Source organism: Panthera pardus, unplaced genomic scaffold, assembly GCF_024362965.1.
Source record: "Panthera pardus isolate Hobbes unplaced genomic scaffold, ASM2436296v1 HiC_scaffold_12, whole genome shotgun sequence".
NCBI lineage: Eukaryota > Metazoa > Chordata > Mammalia > Carnivora > Felidae > Panthera > Panthera pardus.
In genome coordinates this window covers 29,665,267-29,693,135 of record NW_026526677.1, presented here as the reverse complement: position 1 = coordinate 29,693,135, position 27,869 = coordinate 29,665,267, and the positions used below count along the sequence as shown (strand labels likewise).

The following is a 27,869-nucleotide window of genomic DNA, read 5'->3' as shown; positions in this document are numbered from 1 at the left end:
CTATTATCCAAAAAACAAAAACCAACACAAGTTGCTAAGCACAGGGAGAAACTGGAACCCCTACGTACTGTTACTGAACACAAAATGGTCAGCCACTCTGGAAAACACTGTGGCAGTTCCTCACAAAGTGAGACTTACCATATGATCCAGCAAATTCCACTCCTAGGGATACACCTGAAGAAACTGATAGCAGGGACTCTAGCAGATATTTATACACCAATGTTCTTTTCAGTATTACTCATGATAGGCAAAAGGAAACAACCCAAGTGTCTATCAAAAAAATGCATGAACAAAATGTGCTACACACATACAATGAAATACTATTCAACCATAAAAAGAAATGAAGTTCTGATGCATGATACAAGATGAATGAACTTTGAAAAACACTATGCTAAGTGAAAAACATTATGCAAATGCTAATAAAGAATAATATATGATTCCATTTATATAAGGTACCTAGATATGCAAACTCATAGAGACAGAAAGTAGAATAAAAGTTACCAGAGGATGGAGGAATGGGAAGTTATTGCTCAATGGGGAAAGAGTTTCTGTTTGAGATGATGACAAAGTTTCAAAAATAGTGACAATGTTTATACAACACTGTAAATATACTTAGTGGCACTGAATAGTACCCTTAGAAAAAAATAAAATAGTGAATTTTATCACAAAAAGGATTTTTAGCAATATTTATTTATTTTTGAGAGCGAGGGGCAGAGAGAGAGACAGAGAAGCAACTCCTCATCCATTCAAGTTTTATCATGAGATTGCAGCAATTCAGTTGCATCTTCAGGCTCCACTTCTAATTCTAGTTTTCTTGCTATTTCTACCACATCCATAGTCACTTTCTGAAGGTTTGAAACCCTCAAAGTCAACCATGAAGGCTGGAATTAACTTCTTCCAAACTCTTGTTAACGTTGACATTTTGACCTCTTCCCATGAATCATTAATGTTGTTAATGTCATCTAGAATGGCAAATCCTTTCCAGAAGGCTTTCAGTTTATTTTGCCCAGATCCATCAGAGGAATCACTATCTATTGCAGTTACAGCCTTATGAAATATATTTCTTAAATAATAAGGCTTGAAAGTTGAAATTACTCCTTGATCCATGGGGTGAAGAATGGATGCTGTGTTAGCAGGCATGAAAACATTCACCTCATTGTACGTCTTCATCAGAGCTCTGGGGTGACCAGATACATTGTCAATGAGCAGTAACACTTTGAAGGAATCTTTTTTTGTGAGAAAACCTTAAACTTAAAATATTCAGTAAACTATGTTGTAAATAAATGTGCTGTCACCCAGGGTTTGGTGTTCCCTTTACAGAGCACAGACTGAATAGATTTAGCATAATTCTTAAGGGCCCTAGATTTTCAGAATGATAAATAAGCACTGGCTTCAACCTCAAGTCGTCAGTTGCATTAGCCCCTAACAAGAGAATCAGCCTGTCCTTAGAAGCTTTGAGGCCAAGCACTGACTTCTCCTCTCTACCTATGAAAGTCCCAGATGGCATCTTCTTTCAATAGAAGGCTATTTTGTCTATGTCTATATTGAAAATCTAGTTTAGTGTGACCACCTTTGTTAATGATCTTAGCTAGATCTTCTCAATAGTGTTGCAGCTTCTACATGAGCTCTTGCTGCTTCACTACATACTTCTATGTTATAAAGACAGCTTCTTTCTTCAAACCTCACAAACCAACCTCTGCTAGCTTCAAGCTTCTTCTGAAGGTTCCTCATCTCTCTCAGCCTTCACAGAATCGAAGAGAGTTGGAGCCTTGACCCGGATTAGGCTTTCAGCATATCTTGGCTTTCAACATGCCTTCCTCTCTAAGCCATATCTGGCTTTTGATTTAAAGTAAGAGATGTAGGGTCATCTCTCTCTCTCTCTCTCTCTCAAAAGTAAAATAAAATCTTTAAAAAAAATAAGTGAGAGATGTGGGATTTCCCTTTCACCTGAGTACTTAGAGGCCACTGTAGGGCTATTAACTGGCCTCATTTCATATTGTTATATCTCAGAGAATAGGGTGGCCCAAGGAGATTGAGAGATGGAAAATGGCTGGGACTAGGCAGAACACATGTAAGATTAATTGGTTAAATTCACTGTCTTATATGGGCACAATGTGTGATGTCCCAAACAATTATAATAGTACCATCAAAGGTCACTGATCACAGATCACCATAACAAATAATAATGAAAAAGGCTGAAATATTGTGAGAACTACCAAAATGTGAAACAGAGGCACAAAATGAGCAAATGCTGTTGGAAAAATGGTGCCAGTAGACTTTCTCATTGCAGGGTTGCCACAAGTCTCCAATTTGTAACAAATGCACTATCTATGAAGCACAATAAAGTGAAATAAACCAAGGGATGCCTACAATACAAAATGGCCTTTACCTTTGTTTTTAACTTTCCATTTGGAGAATGAAAAATATAAAAAGTAAGACATGACATTAAAATTCTAAAGATTTTTTAAAATTTTAATCAACATCCATTACCCTACAGTTCTGCAGATTACCAATATAGACAGTCTTGATTGGGTTCTTTGCTCAGGGTATCACAAGGCCAAATATCAGGATTTCAGACTGAGCTCTTCTCTGGAGTCACTGAGGAGCAATCCACCACCAACCACTTCTAGGTTGCTGGCAGAACCCTGTTTCTTGCAACTGAGATATAGTCTAAGGTTCCCTCTTTTTGCTTGTTACCAGCTGAGGGCATCTCTCATCTCCTTAAGGTTTCCTATATTCCTTTTCCCATGCTGTCTTCATCTTCAGACCCAGCATGTTACAACTTCCTCTTCTGTTACCAGGTGGAGAATATCCTTTTTTTCCCCTGAAAGTCTCATGATTAGATCAGGCTCAACATGGTCAGTTTCCCCATCTTTAGGTCAACTGTGCCATGTGAAAACATAATTAGGGAAGTGACATCTAAGAACGTTCACATGTTCCAGGGCTTAGGGTGGGCCATCACTGGGAAGCCAAATTCAATCAGATTCTAAAGATTTTTAAAAGCAAATCTTTTATTAAATTATTAAAGATCTTGTTTCAGTGCTGGGCAATCCTGATAAAAAAGTTCTTTAATCTGAGTTGAAATTAAAATTTCTATGCTCTGGAGAAACAAAGGGTCTTATTTCCCTCTCACCAGATTAACACAGGCCTTAGGAAACTCAAAATTATTCATCTCTGGGTTAAATATATTGCACTTACTGTCTCAGTTGTTTCATATCACATTTTCTCACCATCCTAGTCACTATGGTTATATAACCCATTTTAGCAAGGGAAATATGCCTCATTTCTAGTGCTAATATTCATAAATTGGCTAAATAAAGAGCTACCTTTATGGAGGACACTGAGTTTGGATATAAGTGCAACTACTAAATAAGAGCATGGATTTTTGTCATCAGACAGCTCTGTTGTGAATCCTAGTTCTACCACTTAGTAGTTACAGGACTATGATGACTAATTTTGTGTGTCAACTTGACTGGGCTATGGGGTACCAAAATATCTAGTCAAACAATATTCTGGGTGTTCCTGTGAGGGTGCTTCTGGAATAGATCAACATTTAGATTATCAGACTGAGTAAAGCAGTTTGCCATCGCTAACATGAGTATGCCTCAAACAATCCGTTGAAGGCCTGAATAGAATAATAGACTGACCCTCAGGCCAGTAAAAGGGGGTGAAAAGCATCAACATACTAGAGATTTTGAAGAATTTCTATAAGATATAATGTATGAAATCATAGTGATAGGTAGGTTAGGGTGGAAATGACAGAGTGGAGTAGTTCTGAAAGAGGTGGTAAGGCCTACAAAACATAAAAAGTACGCTGACCCCTGGCCAAGCACACACAAAGAATGTTTCAGGGAAGATAGGACTTTTTTTCTTGTGATTCTAAAGGGGTTGTGGGCTGAATCAACAGTTATGGAGATTAGCATACTTAAAAAAGGTAAAAACTTCCTGATATGGTGCCTGGAAACCTAGGGAAGAATCCTCCTTATCTGGTTATTAGAGAAGCGCCTGGCCTGTCTGCTTATTTATTCTGAGCAAAGCACACTAATAAGTAAATCCTACCTACCTACCAAAAAACTCCCCATAAATATTCTTTCCATTTAGGGTAAAGATTTGCTATGGAATCAAGAAAAAAACCTATTCCAATAATCTATATTATTCAACTGGTCATATATTAACATCATGGACATCCAAGGATCACCAACATTTAAGGAAACCACAAGAATGAAAAAGGCCCATGATGAAAAAAAGAACAAACAACTCTAGAGATAACAGGTAATTCGAGGGAAAAAGAAAGAAAAAGAATTCTAATTAACATCTTCAGAAAAACTGGATATTGTACCTACAAAACAAGAAGCGTATGAAAGAATAGAATTAAAAGAACAAAGAGTATAGTTTAAAGAAATTTAATAGAATGCCTATCCACCACCATCTCCCCCGCCCCCGCCCTGCAACATACAGAAAAACTTGAAAAGTTGGAACAAAAGTTGAAGAAATACAGAGTAATAACCCAGTGTGGGTGATAATTTCTTTCAAAATAGTACAGGAAAAGAGACTCCTCTGTCCTCTCCAACACACACACACACGAGGAAAAAATAATGGAAAGGACCCAGACAATACAGAGCAGGAGAAGAAAAAAATATATATACTACTAAGTACATCTTTGATCTAGAGTAGAAGTTGTCAAACTTGGGCCAACAAGCCAAATCCTGCCAGCACCACTTTAGCAATTAAGGTTTTACTGTAATACAGAATGCTTATATGTTTACATGTTCTCTGTGGCTGCTTTCCTACTAACTACAACAGCAGAGTTAAGTTGCAACAGGGACCATATGGTGTGCAAAGCCTAAAATATTTACCATTTGGTCTTTTACAGAAACATTTGACGAATCTTGATCTATAGCTATGCTGTCCAATATAGTAGCAACTAGCCAAATGCAGTGTTTAAATTTAAATAATAAAATTAAAACTTCAGTTCCTCAGTCATGTCAACCACACTGTAAGTGCCCAACAGCCATATGTATTTAATGGTTATTGTACTGGACACTGTAGGCATAGAACATTTCCATCAACAGAAGAAATTCTGCTGGACATGGCTTATTTGGAAATTACTACAATAGATTACTAGAACTGTATTTTAATTATTGCTTTAAAAAGTACTATAGTGAAAAAATAAACATATAGGTAAGAGAAGCAGGAAGAAAGATTAAATTCAGAAAAAGATAAATTAATAATGTTAGAAATGGAAATCATTAATGCATAAACCTAAGATGTCATTCTATGAAAATACCTTTAATATATATATATATATATATATATTTTTTTTTTTTTTTTTTTTTTTTTTTAAATAATGCTTCAGGGGCACCTGGGTGGCTCAGTCAGTTAAGCATCCAACTTCAGCTCAGGTCATGATCTCGCAGTCTGTGAGTTCAAGTCCCAGGTCAGGCTCTGGGCTGACAGCTCAGAGCCTGGAGCCTGCTTTGGATTCTGTGTCTCCATCTCTCTCTGCCCCTCCCCCACACATGCTCTGTGTCTCTCTCTGTCTCTCAAAAATGAATAAATATTACAATTTTCTTTAAAATAATGCTTCAAAGTTATTCAGAGAAAAGAAAATCCAAATATGTAGCATTACAAATAAGTTAGTAAATGTCATCACAGATATAGAAGGGATTATAAAAGAATTCAATGTAGGGAATGCAAATAATGCTATCAAACTTGAAAGTAATAAAAAAAGTGTTTCCTAAGACAAAATAATTCAAAGAAAGGTAAAATATGGAACGAGTCATGAATAAAAAGTTTTAAAAAGTTGTATAATAGATGGCTCCAATTTAGTTCTGAGTTAACAAGGAAAATGTTTGCTACGAATTTTAATTTTCATCTTATACTGCAAGAAACTTCATATCCAGTATATAAAGTATAAACATATTTCAAACCCAGACTCTTAAACTAGAAAACAGTAGTCAAAATAACATATTTCCCTCTGTTAACACTACTCATTGGGCCAAGAATTATATATTTCTTTAGAGGGGAGCTTTACTAGTCTTTGAGACCCTCCATGCAAAATCAGATATGATGTAAGAAGCTTCAAATAGAATGGTTTTAAATATGTGGCCTTTCCCTGGGTTTCCATAATTATTCATAGTGAAGATGAACTGATCACACCTCATCAGAAATGTCCAGGACAATTAGAACAACAAATGGGTTCAGATTAGCACAACAGTTTTATGCCTATGAGATTCCTCAAAGGTAACACACGAAAGGAGCACCTGGCACCAGTCACCAGTTGTTCAATTCCTTATTTGGGCTTTCTTGAAGAATAGTCCCAGTTTATCCTGCTCTAGAATTTCTTTTACTTTTATCACTGAAAATTGTTAGTGTTCTAGTGTTTACCACTAAAAATGTCTTGTTTACCTTTACAGATACATTTACTTGACAAATCTCCTTGAACTAAAACATGTTTACCTTCTGACACATTTACCCTACTACACTGAATATTCCAACATAGGAGTATACAATGGATTTTTAAATTTTAATTTTAAACTCCCCCAGTTTTCTGTTTATATTTAAATATCCACTAAAAGCGGGATGAACATAAGTACTCATGTGCTCTGGACAGTTCCAGATTATACCTGCTTTCCTTGCATCCAGTATAATGTGTTATTTTGGCTCAAAAATAAATAAACATTAAAAAAAAAAAAAGAATATGAAAAGGGAAGTCACAGACTAAGAGAGGAAATTTGTAACACATTTATTCCAAACTGGACTTCTTTCCAAAATATAAAAAGAATCTAAAAATCTAGACAATCCAACAATACTTAAAAAAAAAAAAAAAAATTTCCTAAAAAATTCATGGGTCAGTGAGGAAATCAAACCAAAAAAGTTGAAAATATATTGAAATAAATGCTTATGAAAACATAAAATATTAAAGTTGTAGGATGCAGCGAAAGCAGTATTTAGAGAAATTACACTCTTAACTATAAACAGTATATTAGAAAAGAAGAAAGGAAGAAAATCAATGAATTAAGCTTTTATCACAAGGGGGAAAACCAAAATCTCAGCAAATCAAAACCAATAAATGTAGAAAACAGATAAAAATAAAAAGCAGTAATTGACATAGTAAAAAGTGAACATAAAACAGAAAAAAAATTAAGCCCAAAAGTTGGATTTTTGGGAAAAGAATAAAAATGAAAAATCTCTAGCAATCCTAACTATGAAAAAAGGAAGAAACACAAATAATATTAGCAATTATAGTCATTAAAAACTTAGTAAGAACTGCTTCTAGTATGGTGAAGTACACTTATAACAAACTCTTCCCATAGATAACCATAAAAGCAAGACCAAATACAAAAACAATTATCTGAAGGCTCTACAGACTAAACAGAAGCCAAAAGATTTTGCTGACGAGTCAAAGTTGTAAAAGATTGTCACAAAGGTTTCTTATTTTTACAGATTTAGTTTCAGCACAATACAGTATAAGTAGTTAAAAAAGGAAAAAAGTCATCCTGAAAAACCTGAAGTATTGCAAACTAAGCAATGAAATGGGGAAGCCAGAAAAAAAATCTACCTAATCAATGTGATTTTACTTATTGAAAAAGTAATGATTCAATATAGCAGGGAAAGAACTGTCTTTTCAATAAATGGTAGTAGGTCAATAAACTATCTATATAGGAAAAACAAATACACCTTTACTCCTACCTAACACCGAAGGAAAAATAAAATCAATTCCAGCAGATTACAGAAGAAATATCTAGAAGAAACATTGAGATCATCTTTGAAATCCTGGAGTAGGCAAACAGCCATAAAATAAAAAATTGATACATCAGAATATATTCTGACTAAAAATGAAAGACAAAAACATGAAAAGGTAGGGCACTCGGCTGGCTCAGTCTGTGGAGCATGCTACTCTTCATCTCAGCATTGTGAGTTAAAAGCCCCATGTTACGGGAAAAGATTACTTAAAAAATAAAATCTTAAAAAAAAAAAAAAAAAGAAAAATATGAGGGGCACCTGGGTGACTCAGTCGATTAAGCATCTGACTTTGGCTCAGGTCATGATCTCACAGTCCATGAGTTCAAGCCCCATGTCTGGCTCTGTGCTGACAGCTGAGAGCCTGGAGCCTGCTTCAGATTCTGTGTCTCCTCTGTGCCCCTCCTCCACTCCAGCTTGGTCTCTCCCTCTCTCTCAAAAATAAATAAACATTAAAAAAAAAAAAAAGAATATGAAAAGGGAAGTCACAGACTAAGAGAGGAAATTTGTAACACATTTATTCCAAACTGGACTTCTTTCCAAAATATAAAAAGAATCTAAAAATCTAGACAATCCAACAATACTTAAAAAAAAAAAAAAAAAAAATAGCAAAGACATGACCAGACTCTTCACACAAGAAGTTTATCTAAATGGCCAATAAACATACAAACAGGTGCTCAACTTGATCAGTCAAAATCCAAATGACAATGTCATACCACAACCCTTTCAGAAAGGCTACAGTGAAAAGAAAATATTAAGTGTTGGTAAGGATGACAGGGAACTGAAATTCTCAAACATTCCTGGTAAGAGTGTAAATTGGTACAACCACGTTAGAAAAATATTTGGCCCCAAACAGCAAACTAGCCAAATCCCTTTCAACAGAATGAATAATGAATTGTGATATATTTACACAATACTACAATTTTTTTAATTTTTAATTTTTATTTAAAAAAATTTTTTTTACATATATTTTATTTTTGAAAGACATAGAGCGACAGAGTGCAACTGGGGTAGGGTAGGGGCAGAGAAGAGACAGGGGGACACAGAATCCGAAGCAGGCTCCAGGCTCTGAGCTGTTAGCACAGAGCCTAATGCAGGGCTCAAACTCACATACTGTGAGATCGTGACCTGAGCCGAAGTCGGACGCTTAACCAACTGAGCCACCCAGGTGCCCCAATTTTTTTTTTTTAAGTTGATTTGAGAGTAGCAAGCATGGTGGAGGGGCAGAGAGAGAGAGAGAGAGAGAGAGAGAGAAAATCCCAAGCAGGCTCTGCACTGACAGCACAGAGCCCAATTCAGGGATTGAATTTATATGAACCGTGAGATCATGACCTGAGCCAAAATCAAGAGTTGGATGCTGAGCCATCCAGGCATCCCTACACATCACTATAAAGCAATAAATAATCCACATCTGTACACATTAATAGCAATCATTTCACAAATACAGTGTTGAACAAAAGAAGTCAAATAGTGATGGCTTCATTTACATAAAGTACAAAAACAGGTAAAGCAAATCAGGACCATGGTTTCTCTTTGTGAATGTACTAAAAGGAAGCAAAAAGAGATTATATGGGGTTAAGAACTCACCCTGTGCACACATGATTTTGACATTTATTCATTCAATCATGCTGCCAGAACACCATCAGACCTTGTAGTAAGCCTCTACAAGATCTCTATTAATATGGTTTACCTTCATAGTCACAGTTGTAATATGAACCCTAAGTCTCAAAAACCCACTGAGGTATCCATTTCAGTCATAAGATGCTAGTTGCTTACCATGACCATTAAGTTTTCTGATATACCTTAAATAGGTTGCTACAGTTTTAGAACTGCACTCGAAGACTTCTCAGAATACCAACTTATTGGAACCCTTGTGAAAATGGTCCTACTATGTGGCAACAAAAGTGATATAGACATTGCTTATGGAAACCTCAGATTGAAATTTTATACAGCTAATTTCATATTAAAGTTTTAGGGTTACAATAAAATTGAGAGAAAAGTACAGAAATTTTCCATATACTCTTGACTCCACACATGTACAGCCTCCCCTATTATCAATATTAGTCACCAGAAAATAGCACATTTTTTTACCAAGGATGAACCTATATTGAGATATTATAATCACCCAAAGTCCACAGCTGATCTTAGGATTCACGTTTGGTGCGGTACATTTCTATGGGTTTGGACAAAAGTATAGTGACATATCCAACAATTATATGGAACATTTTCACTAAAAATCCCCTATGCTCTGTTTATTCATCTTTCCCCACCAAACACTTCTGACAACCACTGATCTTTTTATGGTCTGCACAGTTTTGCTTTTCCAGAATTTCATAGAGTTGGACTAGGTATGTAGCTCTTTCAAATTGGTTTCTTTCACTTAGTAATTTGCATTTAAGGTTCCTCCATGTCTTTTCATAGCTTGATAGCTCATTTGTTTTTACCACTGAATAATATTCCATCGTCCAGAATTTTATTCATCCATTCACTTAATGAAGGACATCTTGGTTGCTTCTAAGTTTTGGCAATTATGAATAAAGCTGCTATAAACAAACATCCATGTGCAAGTATGTATGTGGCTATTTTCAACTCCTTTGGATAAATGCCTAGGTGAATGACTGTTGGAGCATATGGTAAGAGCATGTTCAGTTTTGTAAGAAATCTCCAAATTATCTTCCAAAGTGGCTGTACAATTTTGATTTTCATCAGCAATGTATAAGAGTTCCTGTTGCTCCACATTCTCATCAGCACTTGGTGTTGTCAGTGTTTCAGATTTTGGCCACTTTAATAGGTATGCACTAATATCTCAACGTTGCTTAAATTTCCATTTCTCTGATGACATATGATGTGAAGCATCCTTTCATTTGCTTTTTGTCATTTGTATGTCTTCTTTGGTCAAGTGTATCATAAAGTTTTTGGCCCATTTTTAAATCTGGTTGTTTACTATAGAGTTTTTTTTTAAAGAGTTTATATATTCTGGATAACAATATTTTATCAGGTATATCATTTGCAAATATTTTCTTGAGTATGTAGCTTTTCTTCTCATTCCCTTGACATTGTCTCTCAAAGAGCAAGAGTTTTTAATTTTAATGAACTCAAGGTAATCAATTCCTTCTTTCATGGATATCTTTGGTTTCACATCTAAAAAAGTATCATATACCCAAGATTGTCTAGTTTTCTCCTATGTTATCTTCTAGGAGTTCTATAGTTTTGCATTTTATGTTTAGATATGTGATCTAGTAGAGCTAATTTTTGTGAAGGATGTAAGGTCTGTGCCTAGATTCTAATTTTTCTTTGCTATTTATATGTTCTTCCAGCATCATCTGTTGAAAAGACTATCTTTGCTTCATTATATTACCTTCGCTCATTTGTCAAAGATCAGTTGATTGTAGTTATGTGAATTTATTTCTGGGTACTCTATTCTGTTCCACTGATCTGTCTATTCTTTTGCCAATTCCACACTGTCTTAATTAGCGTGACTTTGTAGTAAATCTTGAAGTCATGTGGTTTCAGTCCTCCAATTTTGCTATTTGTGTTTGCTATTTTTGGTCTTTTGCCTCTTCATAAGAACTTTAAAATCAGTTTGTCAATATTCATAAAGTAATTTGCTGGGATTTTAATTTGGATTGCATTGAATCTAGAGATTAATTTGGGAAGAACCGACACCTTGACCTTGAGTTTCATACCCATTAACATGGAATATCTATTTTTTTTTGGTTTTTCTTCAATTTTATTCATCAAAGTTTTGTAGTTCTCCTCTTATAGATCTTATAAATATCTTTTTCAGATTTATGCCTAAGTACTTAATTTTTTTGGCTACTAATGTAAATTAGATTGTGTTTTCAATTTCCAATTCCACTCATTCATTGTTGGTATATAGGAGCTGATTTCATTTTGACAGCAAGGAGAGATGGCTTTAATGAGAATGTGTAGGTTGAAGTGAGATTTGAAGGATAAGTAGAAATTAACTAGTGGCCTTTAGGAGGAGGAAAATTTGTGGAGTACAGGAGAATGAATAAATGCTAGAGTAGAGAGAGTAAGGAAATTTACAGAATGATGTGCCTAAAGAGGCAAGTAGAGGGAACTACATGCAAGTGCTTAGTATTGTTTTTACATTATCAGATTTCTATTTAGAAAGGATTAGGATAGCTCTTGAATAAAGAATATACTGCAGGTGAACCATGATGAGGGCTATATGTCCCAGAATGGATTAGAAAGCTATGAAGAAGTAAACTCCATAGGTCTTGGCAATGTAATGGATACGGCAGAATGATGCTTGAAAGAGGACCTGAGTGGGGCACCTGGGTGGCTCAGTCAGTTAAGCGTCAGACTCTGATTTCGGCTCAGGTCATGATCTCACAGTTTGTGAGTTCGAGCCCTGCATGGGGCTCTTCACTGACATTGAGGAGTTTGCTTGGGATTCCCTCCCTTTCTCTCTCTCTGTCTCTCTGCCCCTCCCCTGCTTGCACTCTATCTCTCTCTCAAAATAAATAAACATTTAAAAAAAAAAAAAAAAAGAGGACCAGAGTGTAAGTGAGGTTACTTGTCTTAGGCAACTAATTCTGTAAATGGTCCTATCATTTACGGAGATACAAAACACAAGAGAAAATTCATTCTTGGGCATTATGAGTTTGAGGTCCCACTAAGATTTTCAAGAAACAGGTAAAGTAAATACCTGAATTTATACTTCTGGAAGTCAGAGAAGCGTTCTGGACTATTTATGTTAATCATTGATATATAAATGGTAACTGAAGTCCTAGGACTGGATAAAAGTAAGAATATGGAATAAAAAGTCAAAATGGTCTTAAGGATTGCAAGATTTAATGGCAGAAAGGAGGGAAAAGAGCTTCTTTTCTTTTACACACCTTAGCCATCGAATTGTCCCCCCTCCTTTCAAAAACTGATCCTTCTCCTATGCTATGATTTCCATTCCTTGTATTTCATTCAGGTCCTTTGCTTTATCAGTTGTCTAGAATTATTTTCCAGTGTCTATTTTCTTTCTCTCTTTAACAAAACTCCTCCCTTAAACCTTTGTCACCTCCCTCTATCCCCCTTCATAGGAAAGCTTTCTAAAATGTAAAATGGTCTACTTTTACAGAATATTCATTTGCCATTCAATTCTAAATATAATTATTTTACTTTTAATTTTACTACTCCATCAAATCTTCCTTTAACAAAATCTGAGAAACATTATTACTAAATCAAATAAACACTTCCCAACTCTTACTTTACTTTCTGTTCCTCTGCCCACTTTTTATTTATTTATTTTACTTTTTTTTTTAATTTATTTTTGAGAGGCAGAGAGAGACAGAGTGTGAGCGGGGGAGAGCCAGAGAGAGAGAGGGAGACACAGAATCCGAAGCAGGCTCCAGGCTCTGAGCTGTCAGCACAGAGCCTGACATGGGGCTTGAACCCACGAACCGTGAGATCATGACCTGAGCCGAAGTTGGACACCCAACCAACTGAGCCACTCAGGCGCCCCAACTGCCCACTTTTTAAATGTTCACGTACCCCAAAGTTTATTCTTGGTTCTTTTTTCTTCTCATCTTAAAGTATATATTTCCTTGGTGACTTTATCCATTCCCTTGAGGTAAACTCCCAACATGTGCTAATTAATTTCAAATCTATATGTTTCATCTAGAGATCCCTCTGTCACATAACCCACGGTGTATTGGACATCTCTAGTTGGATACTACAAGGGTACCTCCAATTAAACATATTCAAAACAGGGGCATCTGGGTTGCTCAGTAGGTTAACCATCTGACTTCGGCTCAGGTCATGATCTCACCATTCCTGAGTTCAAGCCCCGCGTCGGGCTCTGTGCTGACAGCTCAGAGCCTGGGGCCTGTTTCATTCAAGATTCTGTGTCTCACTCTCTGTCTCTGCACCCACCCCCCTCGTACTCTGTCTCTCTCTCTCAAAAATAAGCAAACATTAAAAAATTTTTAAACATATTCAAAACAGATTTTAAAAACTCATTTTATTATCTCCCATTCTGTACAACAACTAACATGAGAAGTACAAAATTCTGCTGTTTTCCTTTATTCTTGATCCTCTGTTATTCACAAACCCGTTCAAAGCAGAAACCTGTTAGTCATCTTTGATTCCTCCTGTCAACTTTCCTTGGTCATATCAATTCTACTCCTCATAGTAATCGCTAATTCATTTCATGTTTTTTATCCCAATCGATTCTCTTCTAGTATACTCTTAGCCAAAACACAATGAAATATGATCATCATGCTAACACTTTACTTAAAATTTTTAAGTGATTTCCCATTTCCCATTATTTTTACAAAAAATAAGAACCACAACCTTAAAAAAAAAATCAATTAGACCTTTGTCTAACTTCTCCAGTCTCTTCTTAGCACTCTGTATAAATCATGAGAACTAACCTGCACAGAAGCAATGGGTGCAGATTTATTGAAGAAAGTCTCTGCATTCTCTGTAATGGCTTTCATTGTCTATAATGCCCTTATCTCTTACACATCCTTCATCCACACAGGTTAAACTTCCTTTTCAGTAGAAACTTCCCACAGCCCCCCTCTCTCAGTCCAAGTTAGGTAACCTGCATTTGTCCTCCAAGGATTTATAATATACTTTACTATCCTATTTACCCACTTTCCTCCCACAACTCAAGGAGAAAAGAAACTATTCTTTCTCCTATAACCTGAATGCTTAGCCTACTGCCTGGGATTTAGTATGTGCTCAATAAACAATTGTTGTTAATTAAGTTGTTATTAATCATTATTAACACCACACCTAAACATATTCTTTTAACTCTTCCCTTCCACAAATACCTCATTTATTCCAATGTTTTATACACAACTCTACATACTGGTAAATTCAAGATTTTGCTTTGAGGGCAAAAGTTTTGTCTTCATCAAAAAAAAAATTAAGACAGATTAATTTATTCTATGATCATGTTATATGAAAGATACAGCCTCATTTCAAGAATGGCTTTGTGTGCATATATACGGCATGCTTTCCTAATTATAAAGTTGAAAAACAATTCTTCATTTCTAGTAATAAGATAAAGCATCATACCATTGCCTTTAAAAAACTAAAGGGTGAAGTAAATGGAGTAGAAAATAAGGGAATATGTAGTAAAGAAGCCCATAAACATTCAATATTAGTAGTATTTCAAAGTTTTCAGAGCAGCAAAAATATCCAAGAAGTTTCCATTTGATATTAGACTGCTTTGTTCCTTTTGTTTTGGCCTTCTTAGTACTTATTCACCACAGGAAAATATTAGCGCCAATTGTCCAATGTGTTCACTTCAACTGCTATGCTGTTTTCTACATGTTAATCTTGTATCCCCAAATGAGAACATTTTTACTTCAATAGGCCTAAAATGACATATTAGGTCTAAGCAGAAAGCAAGCACTCAACAGCTATTTATTGAATAATTTAGATTACAAATATATACTGATGAAAGAGTCTAAATGAAAGCATCTAAACCTTGATCAAGCTTTCCAGCTGATATATTATTAAAGAGTAAGGTGGTTTGTTTTGTAGTGTTAACATTTTACTTTAAAAACAAAAACAAAACCCACCAGCCACTATTTCACAATACTAACTGCAATTTATCAAACAGAACAGGCCAAAAAGTTTTAACAAGTCACTGCGATTTAAGACAATCCTATGGCAAGAATTTCAGTGAGGTTGGATATATTTTTAAAGTATCATAGATCACTGTCAAAACCAATAATCTAGTAATGCAGGCAAGATTTGGGAGTCTATTTTAGTTTAGTCATTTGTCAATCGTGAATACCTTAAAAATCACTCCTCTAACCAGCTCAGTTTTGAGAAAAATTTTAAATCCAAAGACACATCTCTAAATCACATCTTTTTTCAGCACATAAAATTCTAATAAAAAAGCTCTCAATTCAGAGTTCACAAATCACTAGAAAAAGAAAGTACATACACATCCAATACTCACCAGGTTGGTTTTTTTTTGGGGGGGGGGGGGGCGGGGGAAGAGACTTAAAGTATTTTCTGTTATTTGCAGCTGCCTTAACAGCAAATGACAATTAAATGTGTGAACAAGGTTGTCAGAGTAACACTTGTCATTCACACTACTTATGGAAACGCGCCCCAAGACTTCCAGAAGCACTAATTAAAATTAACGAAAGCTTCTCACGGGGACTTGTCAGAGAAGTACATTTTGTCATTTGTTGTTTGAAACAGGAACACCAAATCGCCTCAAAGCTCAAGAGTTTTCCCCTTAAAGTCTAAATCCAACCCACCTCCCTGGCATCGGCACTGATGAACTGAGCCCAGATGCTGAGCAAGCAACTCATTAAGAGTTCCAATTCCAATTTCTTCAATGTAACACAACCATCCCAAGAAAGAAAAAAAAGAAAGAAAAAGGAAAAAAACAATCCTGATGTTAAAGGCGGTATGAATTTTCTTTCAGAAATCAGAAGAGAAAGAGGCGAGGGAAAATATCTTTTCTCTTTACCAAGGAGCGGTGAAAGGTGCAATTTCCCACTGGTAGTTTCTAGATATATCGCTCCTCTACTAGCCTTTTCTTTAACTCAGAGAGAATACTCAAAACGAGAAAAATTTTGAACACGACCCACCTCTATCCCCAAAGAACCAAGGTAGACTCACCCAGGACTCAGGTGGGCCTTTCTCACCTGGGCCCCAGAAAAGTCCGCCGTCCCCACGTAGAGCTCACTTTTCAGCAATCCTCCTTGCGATTGGTTGACTGGAAAGAGAACTCTCAATCCTATTGGCCACGAGAGCCGTAATACTGGGCAAGGAGGCGGGAGTTTGGGACTGGCTCTGACAGGCCCGCTGCTTGAGTTCCCAGAGTTCCTATTGGGTCAACGCGGGAAGCTCCAAGATGGCGGCAGCGGCGACCTGCGGCACCGGCGCTGGGAGTACTGGATCTATGGTGGCGGCAGGCGGCAAGAACAACGTCACCAGTTTCCAGAGGAGGGGTCCTAGAGCCAGCGGTTCTGACAGCAGCTATTCTCGACTGGTGTCCATCGCGGGCACACGACCGTCGGTACGGAATGGACAGCTGCTGGTATCAACTGGGCTCCCAGCCCTGGACCAGCTCTTAGGTCGGTTCAGAACGGAGATTTGGGTTTAGGGAGGGCACCTGCCGGGGAAGCCGCCCTAACCTCACGTCTCTCTCTCCCCCTCAGCCTTCGGACGTGGAGAGGATAGTCCGGTCTGATAGTGACGGAGGGGAGGAAGGGTTACACTGAGACTTCTAAATGCTGTTACTGCTCCCACTTTCTACTGTGGTTCTGGCCCACCAACCTTTTTTAGGTTACGACGGGATCCCTACATGTTTTTTGTTTGTTTGTTTTCTTGAAATGCTGCCTAATAAGGGGGAATCATTAATACTTGGGGACGGTTTGGCCTTCATCTCTAGGATCCCCTCCTGGCCTCTGATTGCACCCTTCTGTCAACCCCAGGTAGTTCGTGGTTTGGCCTAACCTACAAAAGTTTGTATCATTGTGAGAGATGAGCTTCATTTGAAAATGCTGGGGGAAAAAAAAAAAAAAGTAACTTCCCTTCTTTCACCGCCAGGCTGCTTATCTCCTGGTTCTGAATCTTTAAACAAACTCGACTGGCTTTTAAGGGAATGGATGTTAAAGGCTTATGTGGATTCAAAGGAGTTAAATCCTGTTGTTGATATTGACGGTCATACTAGTGTCTGCGTTAAATATATGTATATAAATTTTTGTTAATTTTGTTCTCTATATATTTTGCCTCCCAGAGTTAAACTCCAAAGATACGTTTAAGGTTAATTCATATTTTAATGAGAAAAATCCAGTTCTTAGGTCTTCCTGTAAAATCTGTAATTTTTCATGAGAAGCCTACTGAAGAGTAGCTTGTTTCATAACTATTCTGTTGCAGAGATTGACCACATTAGATTGGTAGGACAGAGCTGCTGTGTTAAGAGCTTGTAAATTAGTTAATACCTGTTAGAATGTTTCTTCATTAAAATTGGTCTATGTTTATATTTCATAACTTCTATATAGTATGTGATATGTGTCAGTTAAATCTTGTACACTTTCATAAAATATTATAAATGACGTTGCTGGTTCTTGTACTTCACTTGACATTTCTCTATTTTTTACCCTTCAAGGTACACTTTTCAGGTAGGTTTAGTGCAAAGGAAATTGACAAGGCAAGCAAACTGTGAGAAAGAGTGTGGCTTCTTGTCTCTTTTATTTCATGTCCTTACTGGATCGTGGTTATTTCTACATAAATTTAAGTATTTTCACTTAATTGTTTTAAGTCCGTTGCCTTCCTCAATTTCATGGTACTAAAAACAAATGATTCAAAATATCTAGTTAGCAAATATTTATCTCACCTTTTTCCCTGGTGAATTTTACCTGGTGTTGTCCTATATTTGAACTGAAAGCTTGAAAGCTGTTCTTAGTCCTTGCCTTTTTTTTTTTTTTTTTTTTTTTTTTTTTTAATTCAGTGGAGATCTGTAACTTCATTCACTTGATCCTGAAGCTATTCAAACAAAAAGGTCACATTTCTGACATTATACCTTCAGTTTCTCATTAGAATAACAAAATGCCTAGCACAGTTCCTGGCATATAGTTGATTCTCATTAAGGTCTTGACTGAAAGAAAAATAATGCGTTAAGAAAAAAAAATACCTGGACAAGAGATTCTGAAACATGTAGGTTGAGTTATGTGTTTGAGCTCTAAAAACAGACACAAATACAGTGATGTGAACAGAGTCATAAAACTAGAGACCGTCTATCTAGGCTGATCTTTGGGCTTCAAATTTAGTGTTCACTATGCTACAGCTGTCTCAAATTTTTGAGAACTCTTAAGTGGCTTTAAGCATTCATCAAACCTAAGACTAATGATTTAAGTATGTGTCTTAAAGCACCCACCAAAAAGTTAACCCAAAGCACCTTCCTTATGTGTTTCTACAATGATATAAACTTGAACTATAATTTAAAAATCTTCCAGATTTGCTTGAGGGAGACCCTAGTATTTGACTGTAATAAGCTTATGCTGAAAATTGGTGTTCATTAAGATAATTGAAATAGGTATCAGTTTTTGGATATTTTGAAATATATTTTGCATGTATACAGTTAATTCTCAAAGAGCACAGAAGTTGAAGAAGTTGTTATTATAGAAGTTAGTACATTTGGAATAATAAATATGTCTAGAAGTATTTTAGTTGTTAACTTCTTAATGGTGTTTTTGTATTTTGATTTTTTTATTTTGTATAGCTCTGTAGAGCAAATCCATTACATTTGTTTTACATTAAAATATTATTTGGAAGTGAAACATTTGGCTGCTTATGTGTATACACATAAATATAAGTAATTAGATTATATTGTTATTCTAAAATATTATTTGACTCAGATTGTGACAAGCCTAATATAACCGTATTGTGACAAAATATAATGATACTAGGATGTTATGATACCAGAATGGTGAAACTGTGCTATAACATTGTATTTATTGCCTAAATGTATTTTGTGGTTACTGTGTAACAAGTAAATATTGTATTGTCACTGCCATGCAGTGCAGTGATTTTTACTACTGCCACTGTGATGTCAATGTAATTTTAAGCAAAATATATTTAAATGTATATTTGAATATATTACACAGGCAAATTGAATGTTGGTCTTTTGAACATACGCTGATATTTCTATTCATATTCCCAAGTGCTTTATAAATTTGAGGATTCCCCGTATCAACATCTTTTAAATGTGATCTAATCATATTAAATACTTTTGTTATGACAACTTAAATTTTGTTAGATATTGACATACATTTTCCAACTTGGCCACATTGAAATTTTTTCAAATTCTAAGATTTCCTAACCCAGGCTCCCAGCCTTGCCTTTCCAGGACATTTATGTTGTTATACGAGGACACTATATGTAAATATTTCATTTTTCTTCTTCTGAAGATTGCCAAAAAGTTTACAGTAGGTGAAGGATTCTGGCAGGATTTCTTTTTTTCTAGAATAAAAAATATAGCTCATCCTAGGATCATATTGTCTAACCTGGAGGAATTTTCCCCAATCCCATCCTTCAAAAGGATACTTGAAGAAAGAGTGATTTCCCAGGTTTGACTGGCTTAAAATTTATGTGCTATTTGGAACTTACTTAGTTTTGACAGTCAAGTGAATAGAAGATAGGGATTTGGGATAAATAATAGTTCAGGAAGAACACTCCAAAGAAGCCTGATGGTTGCTGCCATTTTCAACACTAATGTCAAAAAGTAAAAATACTGGTGGGCTTATTTCCTTTGCACCACAGTGTCTTAATATAGAGTGTGAAATGTACTTTGAGTTTGGACTGTATATTAAAAATAATCCTGGTTATGATAGTTTAGCAACTGATATCTGTACATTTAAGGGAAATGTAGCTTATTCCTTTGTATTGTTATATAAAATTGTTTCATATAATTTAAACTACAGAACCATTCTCACTGTTAGTAGCTTTTTCTATTTTGTTTCCCATATTTGCCCAGCTAATAGTTTTGATAATCAAGAATTGTCAGGATATTTACTACCTCCTAGTGACAGATGAAAAAGTTGAATTGTTAACAAAATAAACTGCAATTTAATTTGAGGTATGGCATTAAGTAGTTAAGGACATTGCTATGAACCAAGGAAAGAATATGAACTTTTTGTGCATTGTATTTTCCCTAAAATGACCTTCTATGATTTTATACAAAACTATTCCTTTATAGAAGATACTAGAAAGAACTGATATAAATCGTTGTCTTTCCTGACTTTTCGTTCTGTTCCCTTTTACTTCCTGAAACTGAAAAAGGAGATGTCTTTGTAAGATTTCACTTCTGGGCCTTCTTGTCCCAATATATTCATTTGACCTTGCTTACCCAGAATTTATAGCTTAATTAGAGATTTGGGAAGTGTATGGGGATTGAATTTTCTACCTTTAAAATCATTTTCTGGGGTCCCTGGCGAGCTCAGTTGGTAGAGCATGTGACTTTTGATCTCAGGGTTGTGAGTTCAAGCCCCACATTGGACATGGAGCCTACTTAAAAAAAAAAAAAAAAAAATTGTAGGAGTGCCTGGGTGGCTCAGTCGGTTAAGCATAGACTCTTGATTTCTGCTCAGGTCTTGATCTCAAGGTTGGTGGGATTGAGCCCTGCATGGGGCTTCACACTGTCAGAGCCTGCTTGGAATTCTCTCTTCCTACTACTCCCCCACACATGCACATGCCCTCAAAATAAATAGACATTTAAAAAACAAAAGTTATAAAAATTAAAATTTTAAATCATTTGCTAATTATTCACATGAATAAAAAACAACGTATTTTAAAAATCATAAAATTTCAAGATAATTGTCAAGATCTTAAATTTTCTGGTAATGTTTTCTAAAGTATTAGATTTTTTCCTAGTTTTAAGACAAAATGCTGTGTCATTTTTAAAATTTAAAACCTTGAAATTAACACTGTAAAAGAATCCTCAAGCTTTCAAACTCATTATCTTACATGTTAATAAACAATTCTACCTGTATTTTTAGTAAGCTGGAAATACATAGACTTATTAAGGAAATCCATAAGTAAAACCAAGAGTTTATTTGCTTAGTGACTTCAATGTGATGATTGCTCTGAGATCTGATTAAAAGAGAGAGGAGGCAATAAACAAGACCATTTCACTCCTTATGTTTCATCACAGAAATAAGATGATTGCTTCCTTCCTGTTACTTACCTGTCAAACATTTTAGTGAACTATTGGGAAAAGATAGTCTATTTTAATTGGGAACTATTAATGTGAAATCTGTGTTCCTTTTCAAATAAAATTACTAATGGATATTTGCATTTAAACATATAGTAAAATGAGCTTTGGTTCAATGTAGCATGTCAAGATAGCCTGTCATGGTTGGTTGCTTAAGCTTTGGATTTTTTGATGAAGGCATAGCTACAAACTTGCTCAAACTTACGTCAGAACCTCAGTGTATCAAGTGAGGTATATCAAAATACCTTATATAAACAGGTATTTTAAGGAAATGTAAGGTCTTGTCACACTGAAATTTGGAAGAACAGAGGAACATTGCTGCTATATGTGTGTGTATATGTCCATATCAAATCCTTTCACCTCATACACACACAATAAAAGTTTGAATTTTAAAACAGTAATAAGGTGGCTTCATCTTATTACCCATAACCAACCTTCAAAATGACCAAACTTTACCTGAGCCCTCCAAATTTGAATCTAGTAAATTTACATAATAGAACCCTTTAGAAAAAAAAAATTACCTTTTTAAAACAACTTTTTTTTTTAATTTTAGAGAGACAGGACGTGAGTTGGGGAGAGAAGCAGAGAGAGAGAGAGAGAGAGAAAATCTTGAGCAGGACCCACGCCCATGGTGGAGCCCAGTGCAGGGCTCAATCTCAGGACCCTGAGGTCATGACTTGAGCCGAAATCCAGAGTTGGATGCTTAACCGACTAAGCCACCCAGGGGCCCCAAAACTTCCTTTTTGTAAGAGAAGTTCTGATAGTATATTAAGATAATTGGTTAAAGTCATTAAAATGTCCTCATTTTATGTTGTTTTAAGTAATGTTCAAAATTTCCAAACATAGAATTTTAATATACATGAGATTTTAAGATTTAATTGGGTGGCATTTCCTGAATTGTCAGAAACAGTGGATTACTTGAATCATTCTTACAGAAAATTGCCTTCTTAGCATACACTCATTTGTGATGCTTTGTATAATGCTTTGCTTAACTAATTCATCAATGGGAAGTATTCTTACTAAGTCTTATTACTATAGTGATCACTATCACATAATGAGAAATCTTTAGTGATTTGTTTTAATTAGAAAATAATGGCCAGAATGGTAACAGCTATTGCTGAATACCTCTCTGAGCCAGACACTTGAGAACTAGGTATCACTTCATTTACTCAGGAAACTATTCCTTGATCTGTTCTTATCACACTGTGAATAACATTCACACACACAAAAAATCTTTAATTCTATAACTATTCCAATTGTATACCTTACATAAATTCTTACTTTGAGGTGACATGAATGTAGACCCAGGGATGTTTAGGTTAGAAACCTAAATCTTTCCTATAAGAAATAAGTTATGGAAAGAAAAGCAGCTAACTTTTATAGTATCTCCTCTAGACTAGACTGCAGTCTGCTATATCCATCTATTCATCTTAAATATACACACAATGATGATTAGTATACAAATGCTTGTTTTTTCATGTGCGGGAAAGTACAGAAATAAGCAATTAGAAAGTAAAATGCTCCACATGGATCAAAACATCAGTGGTAGTCTAGATGTAGCACAAACTTTGTAAAAGTAAACATTGAGCCTAATCTTAGAGAAGATCTTTTGTTTCTCCGATCCTTCATGGTTGTTAACCTGTATATTTCAATTTACGTGAAACTTTTATTTGGAACAACATTTGAAGTTATCCTATGTAGTCTGGTGTGACTTCAAATGCTGTCATGAAAGAACATATCTAAATGTGAAATTAAAATATAGATTTAGTCTATAACAAATCCTTCTAAACATAAAAATGTATAGATTACTACTTTCTTCTTTTTAAAATCTTCTTAACAACTTGAAATGTTCTACCTATAGTCATCAAGTCACCAAAGTCACCAAGTGTTGCATTGTATCATATGTTCATGTATTTGACCAAATTTCACATTCGTTGAAACATAACATTTATGCATATTTGCAAGGTCAAAATGTAAACACTATCAAGGGAACTTTTCATACTAAGTTTTTCTATATAATGTTTGCCACTACAAAATTTGTTGGGGGAAGAGTTCTTTATTGGTATTCTGTTTCTTTCCCAGTTTTATGCACCAAAACCGAAAAACACATGTAGGATTGACTTCAATTGTCCACCAGTTTTGACTAGTTTCTTTTTTAATTACTTGAAATATATTTCATTCTTTGAAATACACATTTTATTCTTTGTAAGTGAATTTGCTAGTATAATTTGTAACATTAATTGCAAATAGTGATACTTTTACAAATATTTTTACCAATGTTTCACAAGATATTTGTACTCAAATGTCTTTTTACTGTAGTTCTAGTCTCCTAAAATTTGATTTTAAATTGATTTTTAATGAAATCCCTATTTAAGTTCTATGCTCAGGATCATATTACCCTAATTCAGATATTCAAAACAACATTTCCTTCAAGTATTAAAAATGTATTTTATGATTGTGACCTTTTTGTTTGAAATACAAAAGTATTGTTCATTTTAAATTCTAAATGTATTTAAAAGTATGCACAGTCTTTGCGTATATTATTCATAATGAAAAAAATTAGCTTAATTATCAGGGTTATTTTCCCCCAAGGCTTACTAAATGTGAGGGTAAATAATAAAGTGGAATTTCTATTATAATAACCTTTCTTTTTTATGTTGTACTTCTGTAGTATTAAGTTACTGTGAACATTTAGGTCTCGGCTATTGAGTTAATTTATTAACAAGTGCTAAATATAACATTACTGGAACATGTAACTGCAGTTATATTGAATGCTACATGGTCCAATCACTGGAGAAAGGAGGATAGTACAGTATATTATGAAAGTAATTGTAATGTGTAGTGTGTAATTACATATAATATGTAATTATTTCATAATAGCACCTTAAGCAAAGTATTGCAAAGGTAATTAAAATGTTGTTCTCATCTGCAATTTTAAAGTTACTGAAGTAGCAGTTCTTGATAAAGCTTAACTTTTATGCTAAAGATAATGTGTATAAAAAGGTAGCTAGATTAATTTTCTTCTTTGTTTTGTTTCACTTCCAGGTGGAGGTTTGGCCGTCGGAACAGTTCTTCTAATTGGTTAGTATGGCATACACACTTTGTTCTTCCTAATCAGAGTTTTGTGTTGTGCATAATGATTTTATGGGTTTGCGTATTCTGATATTAAATATATCACTTTCTATAAGAATTAAGGTAAATTAGAGAGGAAATGCCTTAAGTTTTAATTTAAATTCAAATGTTGATCTGAACTTGAAATAAATGAAGCAAGTATATCTGAAAATATAGCTCTTATAATTTAAAAATGTTCACAGTGCATTGTCCTCCATTTTTTTAAAAAAAAGCTAAGATCATTGCCAATTGTTTTTTTGTTTTGTTTTGTTTTGTTTTGGAGAATCTCTGTATTTGTATTTACAGTGGAATTAAAACAGTTGATTAGTTTGAGAAGTTGATGTACCAATAAGTCCATTGTATATATATCATACATTTTTATCATTTTCTTCTTATTGAAAGAAAAGTAACAGACCAATAAATCATATTTTGTTCATCTTTAAGCACCAATGGTTCTTATTTAATTATACATACATAATCCCATTTGCCTTATTGTTTAGTTTAGATCATAGAATCTTGGAATTGAAATAAACCTTGGCAGTTACATAGTCAAAGCTCCCATCTAGCTACAAATCACTTTTCCATCTAGACACAAATCACTTTTCCATCATCCTTGACAGTAGCAAACACCATTTGAATATAGATTATATAGTTTAAAGGGCTCATTACTTCACAAAAGAATGCATTCTTTTTTTTTCAATATATGAAATTTATTGTCAAATTGGTTTCCATACAACACCCAGTGCTCATCCCAAAAGGTGCCCTCCTCGATACCCATCCCCCACCCTCCCCCCCCCCCACCCCCCATCAACCCTCAGTTTGTTCTCAGTTTTTAACAGTCTCTTATGCTTTGGCTCTCTCCCACTCTAACCTCTTTTTTTTTTTTTTTCCTACCCCTCCCCCGTGGGTTTCTGTTAAGTTTCTCAGGATCCACATAAGAGTGAAAACATATGGTATCTGTCTTTCTCTGTATGGCTTATTTCACTTAGCATCACACTCTCCAGTTCCATCCATGTTGCTACAAAGGACCATATTTCATTCTTTCTCATTGCCACATAGTACTCCATTGTGTATATAAACCACAATTTCTTTATCCATTCATCAGTTGATGGACATTTAGGCTCTTTCCATAATTTGGCTATTGTTGAGAGTGCTGCTATAAACATTGGGGTACAAGTGCCCCTATGCATCAGTACTCCTGTATCCCTTGGGTAAATTCCTAGCAGTGCTATTGCTGGGTCATAGGGTAGGTCTATTTTTAATTTTCTGAGGAACCTCCACACTGTTTTCCAGAGCGGCTGCACCAATTTGCATTCCCACCAACAGTGTAAGAGGGTTCCCGTTTCTCCACATCCTCTCCAGCATCTATAGTCTTCTGATTTGTTCATTTTGGCCACTCTGGCGTGAGGTGATATCTGAGTGTGGTTTTGATTTGTATTTCCCTGATGAGGAGCGACGTTGAGCATCTTTTAATGTGCCTGTTGGCCATCTGGATGTCTTCTTTAGAGAAGTGTCTATTCATGTTTTCTGCCCATTTCTTCACTGGGTTATTTGTTTTTCGGGTGTGGAGTTTGGTGAGCTCTTTATAGATTTTGGATACTAGCGCTTTGTCTGATATGTCATTTGCAAATATCTTTTCCCATTCCGTTGGTTGCCTTTTAGTTCTGTTGGTTGTTTCCTTTGCTGTGCAGAAGCTTTTTATCTCAAAAGAATACATTCTTGTTGAAAATGCTATAATGTTTTAGAAAGTTCTTCATATTAATGTTGAACCCGTATAATTTAACAGATTTGTTGTTCCTAATTTTGTCCTCTGGCATAATACAGAATTAATTTATGTACTTTTTCATGTGACACTCTTAAAATACTTGAAAGTAACTATTTTATCGCCTCAGATCTTCTCTCAATGAAATAGACAGTTTCTTAATCTGCTTTTTATGTGTTGTAGTTTTCATTCCTCAGTCTCCTGGTATGTTCTTTTGTCGCACCTTTCAGTCAGCACCATCTCTTCAACTATGCTCAGAACTGAATACAATATTCCAAATTTAGTGTGACCTATATTCAGCACATTGAGACTATCAAATGTGATAATCCAGATAGAATTATTATTTCTAGGCCCAATAAAGTTGCTTTATATTCATTGGCTTCTCTTAAGGTAGCAATGAAATGTGTTAAGTATTTTAGAAAACTCTGCTCCAGGAATGACTAAAAATGCAAAATGGTTGTGGGGCGCCTGGGTGGCTCAGTCGGTTAAGCATCCAACTTTGGCTCAGGTCATGATCTTGCAGTTCACAAGTTCAAGCCCCACGTCAGGCTCTGTGCTGACAGCTCAGAGCCTGGAGCCTGCTTCAAATTCTGTCTCCCTCTGTCTCTGCCCTTCCCCTGTTCGTGCTGTATCTCTTTCTGTCTGTCTCTCTCTCAAAAATAAATAAACATTAAGCAATTAAAAAAAAAAAAAAAGACAAAACAGTGGTGTGTAAAATTTGCTACATACATAAGCATTTCTCTAATAAATGAAGCTCAATCTAGAAAACTCAAAAGAGATTTGTAGTATATCTTACTCCCCATCTCTGCTGGATAATTGAAAAGTAGTAATAATAATAGTGGAGCTGCCCTTTATTTAAGTCTCACTCTGGGTAATGTATTGTGGTAAATGTTTTATACACAATTTTTCCCTTAATATAACAATCTTATAAGATACTACATGTAATCCATATTATCCCCATTTTATATTTTGAGAAATAAGATTCAGAGGAGTGAAGTAACTTTCCCATTATCACATAGTTAGTGAGAGAACTAGGATTCGAAATCTGGTATGACTAAAAAGTTCATATTTTTTGTAACCGTGCTATGTAGCTTTTTTAATGCTTCATTTAATGATCACAAACACTAAAATAGGAGTTTTATGCCTTTTTTTAGAATAAAGTATATATTTTATAGTTAAAGAAAGCCTACATTTGTGTGGGCTTTTTCTTTTAGTAAATTTTCAAATTTCTAAACTTGAAAGAGTCCTTCTTTAATTATTCACAATAAGGATACAGGTTGCAGCCGTGCCAAAATTCTTTGTTTTAAGAGAACAAGTCGGTGGTTGCCAGAAGGGAGAATTGTGGGGAGATGAGTAAAATGGGTGAATGGGAGTGGGAGGTACAGGCATCTGGTTATGGAATGCATACATCACAAGGATGAAAGGCAGAGCATAAAGATTCCAGTCGATGGTATTATAATAGTGTTATATGATGAGAGATCATAACCATACTTCTGGTGAACATAGCATAAGGTATAGAGTTGTCGAATCACTATATTGTAT

General features: G+C 35.2%; 2 protein-coding genes across 13 annotated transcripts in view; one reads left to right on the top strand and one right to left on the bottom strand.

The window, feature by feature from the left end:
* Nucleotides 1-16,467, bottom strand: part of IMMP1L (inner mitochondrial membrane peptidase subunit 1) — an 81,883-nt gene extending 65,416 nt beyond the window's left edge. Inside the window, exons 1-2 of one of the 7 annotated variants that reach the window (XM_019456618.2) lie at nt 16,357-16,380; nt 14,980-15,089 (exon numbers count right to left, since the gene is read on the bottom strand). The gene's annotated coding sequence lies outside the window, so the exon portion shown is untranslated. Of the gene's footprint in view, nt 1-14,979; nt 15,090-16,318; nt 16,334-16,356 lie in introns of those variants that run through there. The other 6 variants (XM_019456611.2, XM_053899863.1, XM_019456619.2 and 3 more) reach the window with 6 other exon arrangements.
* An 83-nt stretch (nt 16,468-16,550) lies between these two features.
* The window catches only part of ELP4 (elongator acetyltransferase complex subunit 4), a 241,832-nt gene continuing 230,513 nt past the window's right edge, over nt 16,551-27,869 (top strand). For 5 of the 6 annotated variants that reach the window (XR_008421172.1, XR_008421171.1, XM_053899861.1 and 2 more), the window contains exons 1-2: nt 16,551-16,814; nt 24,500-24,535. Coding sequence is in view for 4 of the 6 variants with exons in the window: in XM_053899861.1 (XP_053755836.1) it covers nt 16,592-16,814; nt 24,500-24,535 (259 nt within the window). In the remaining 2 variants the exon portion in view is untranslated. The remainder of the gene's footprint in view (nt 16,815-24,499; nt 24,536-27,869) is intronic. The other variant, XM_019456605.2, reaches the window with a different exon arrangement.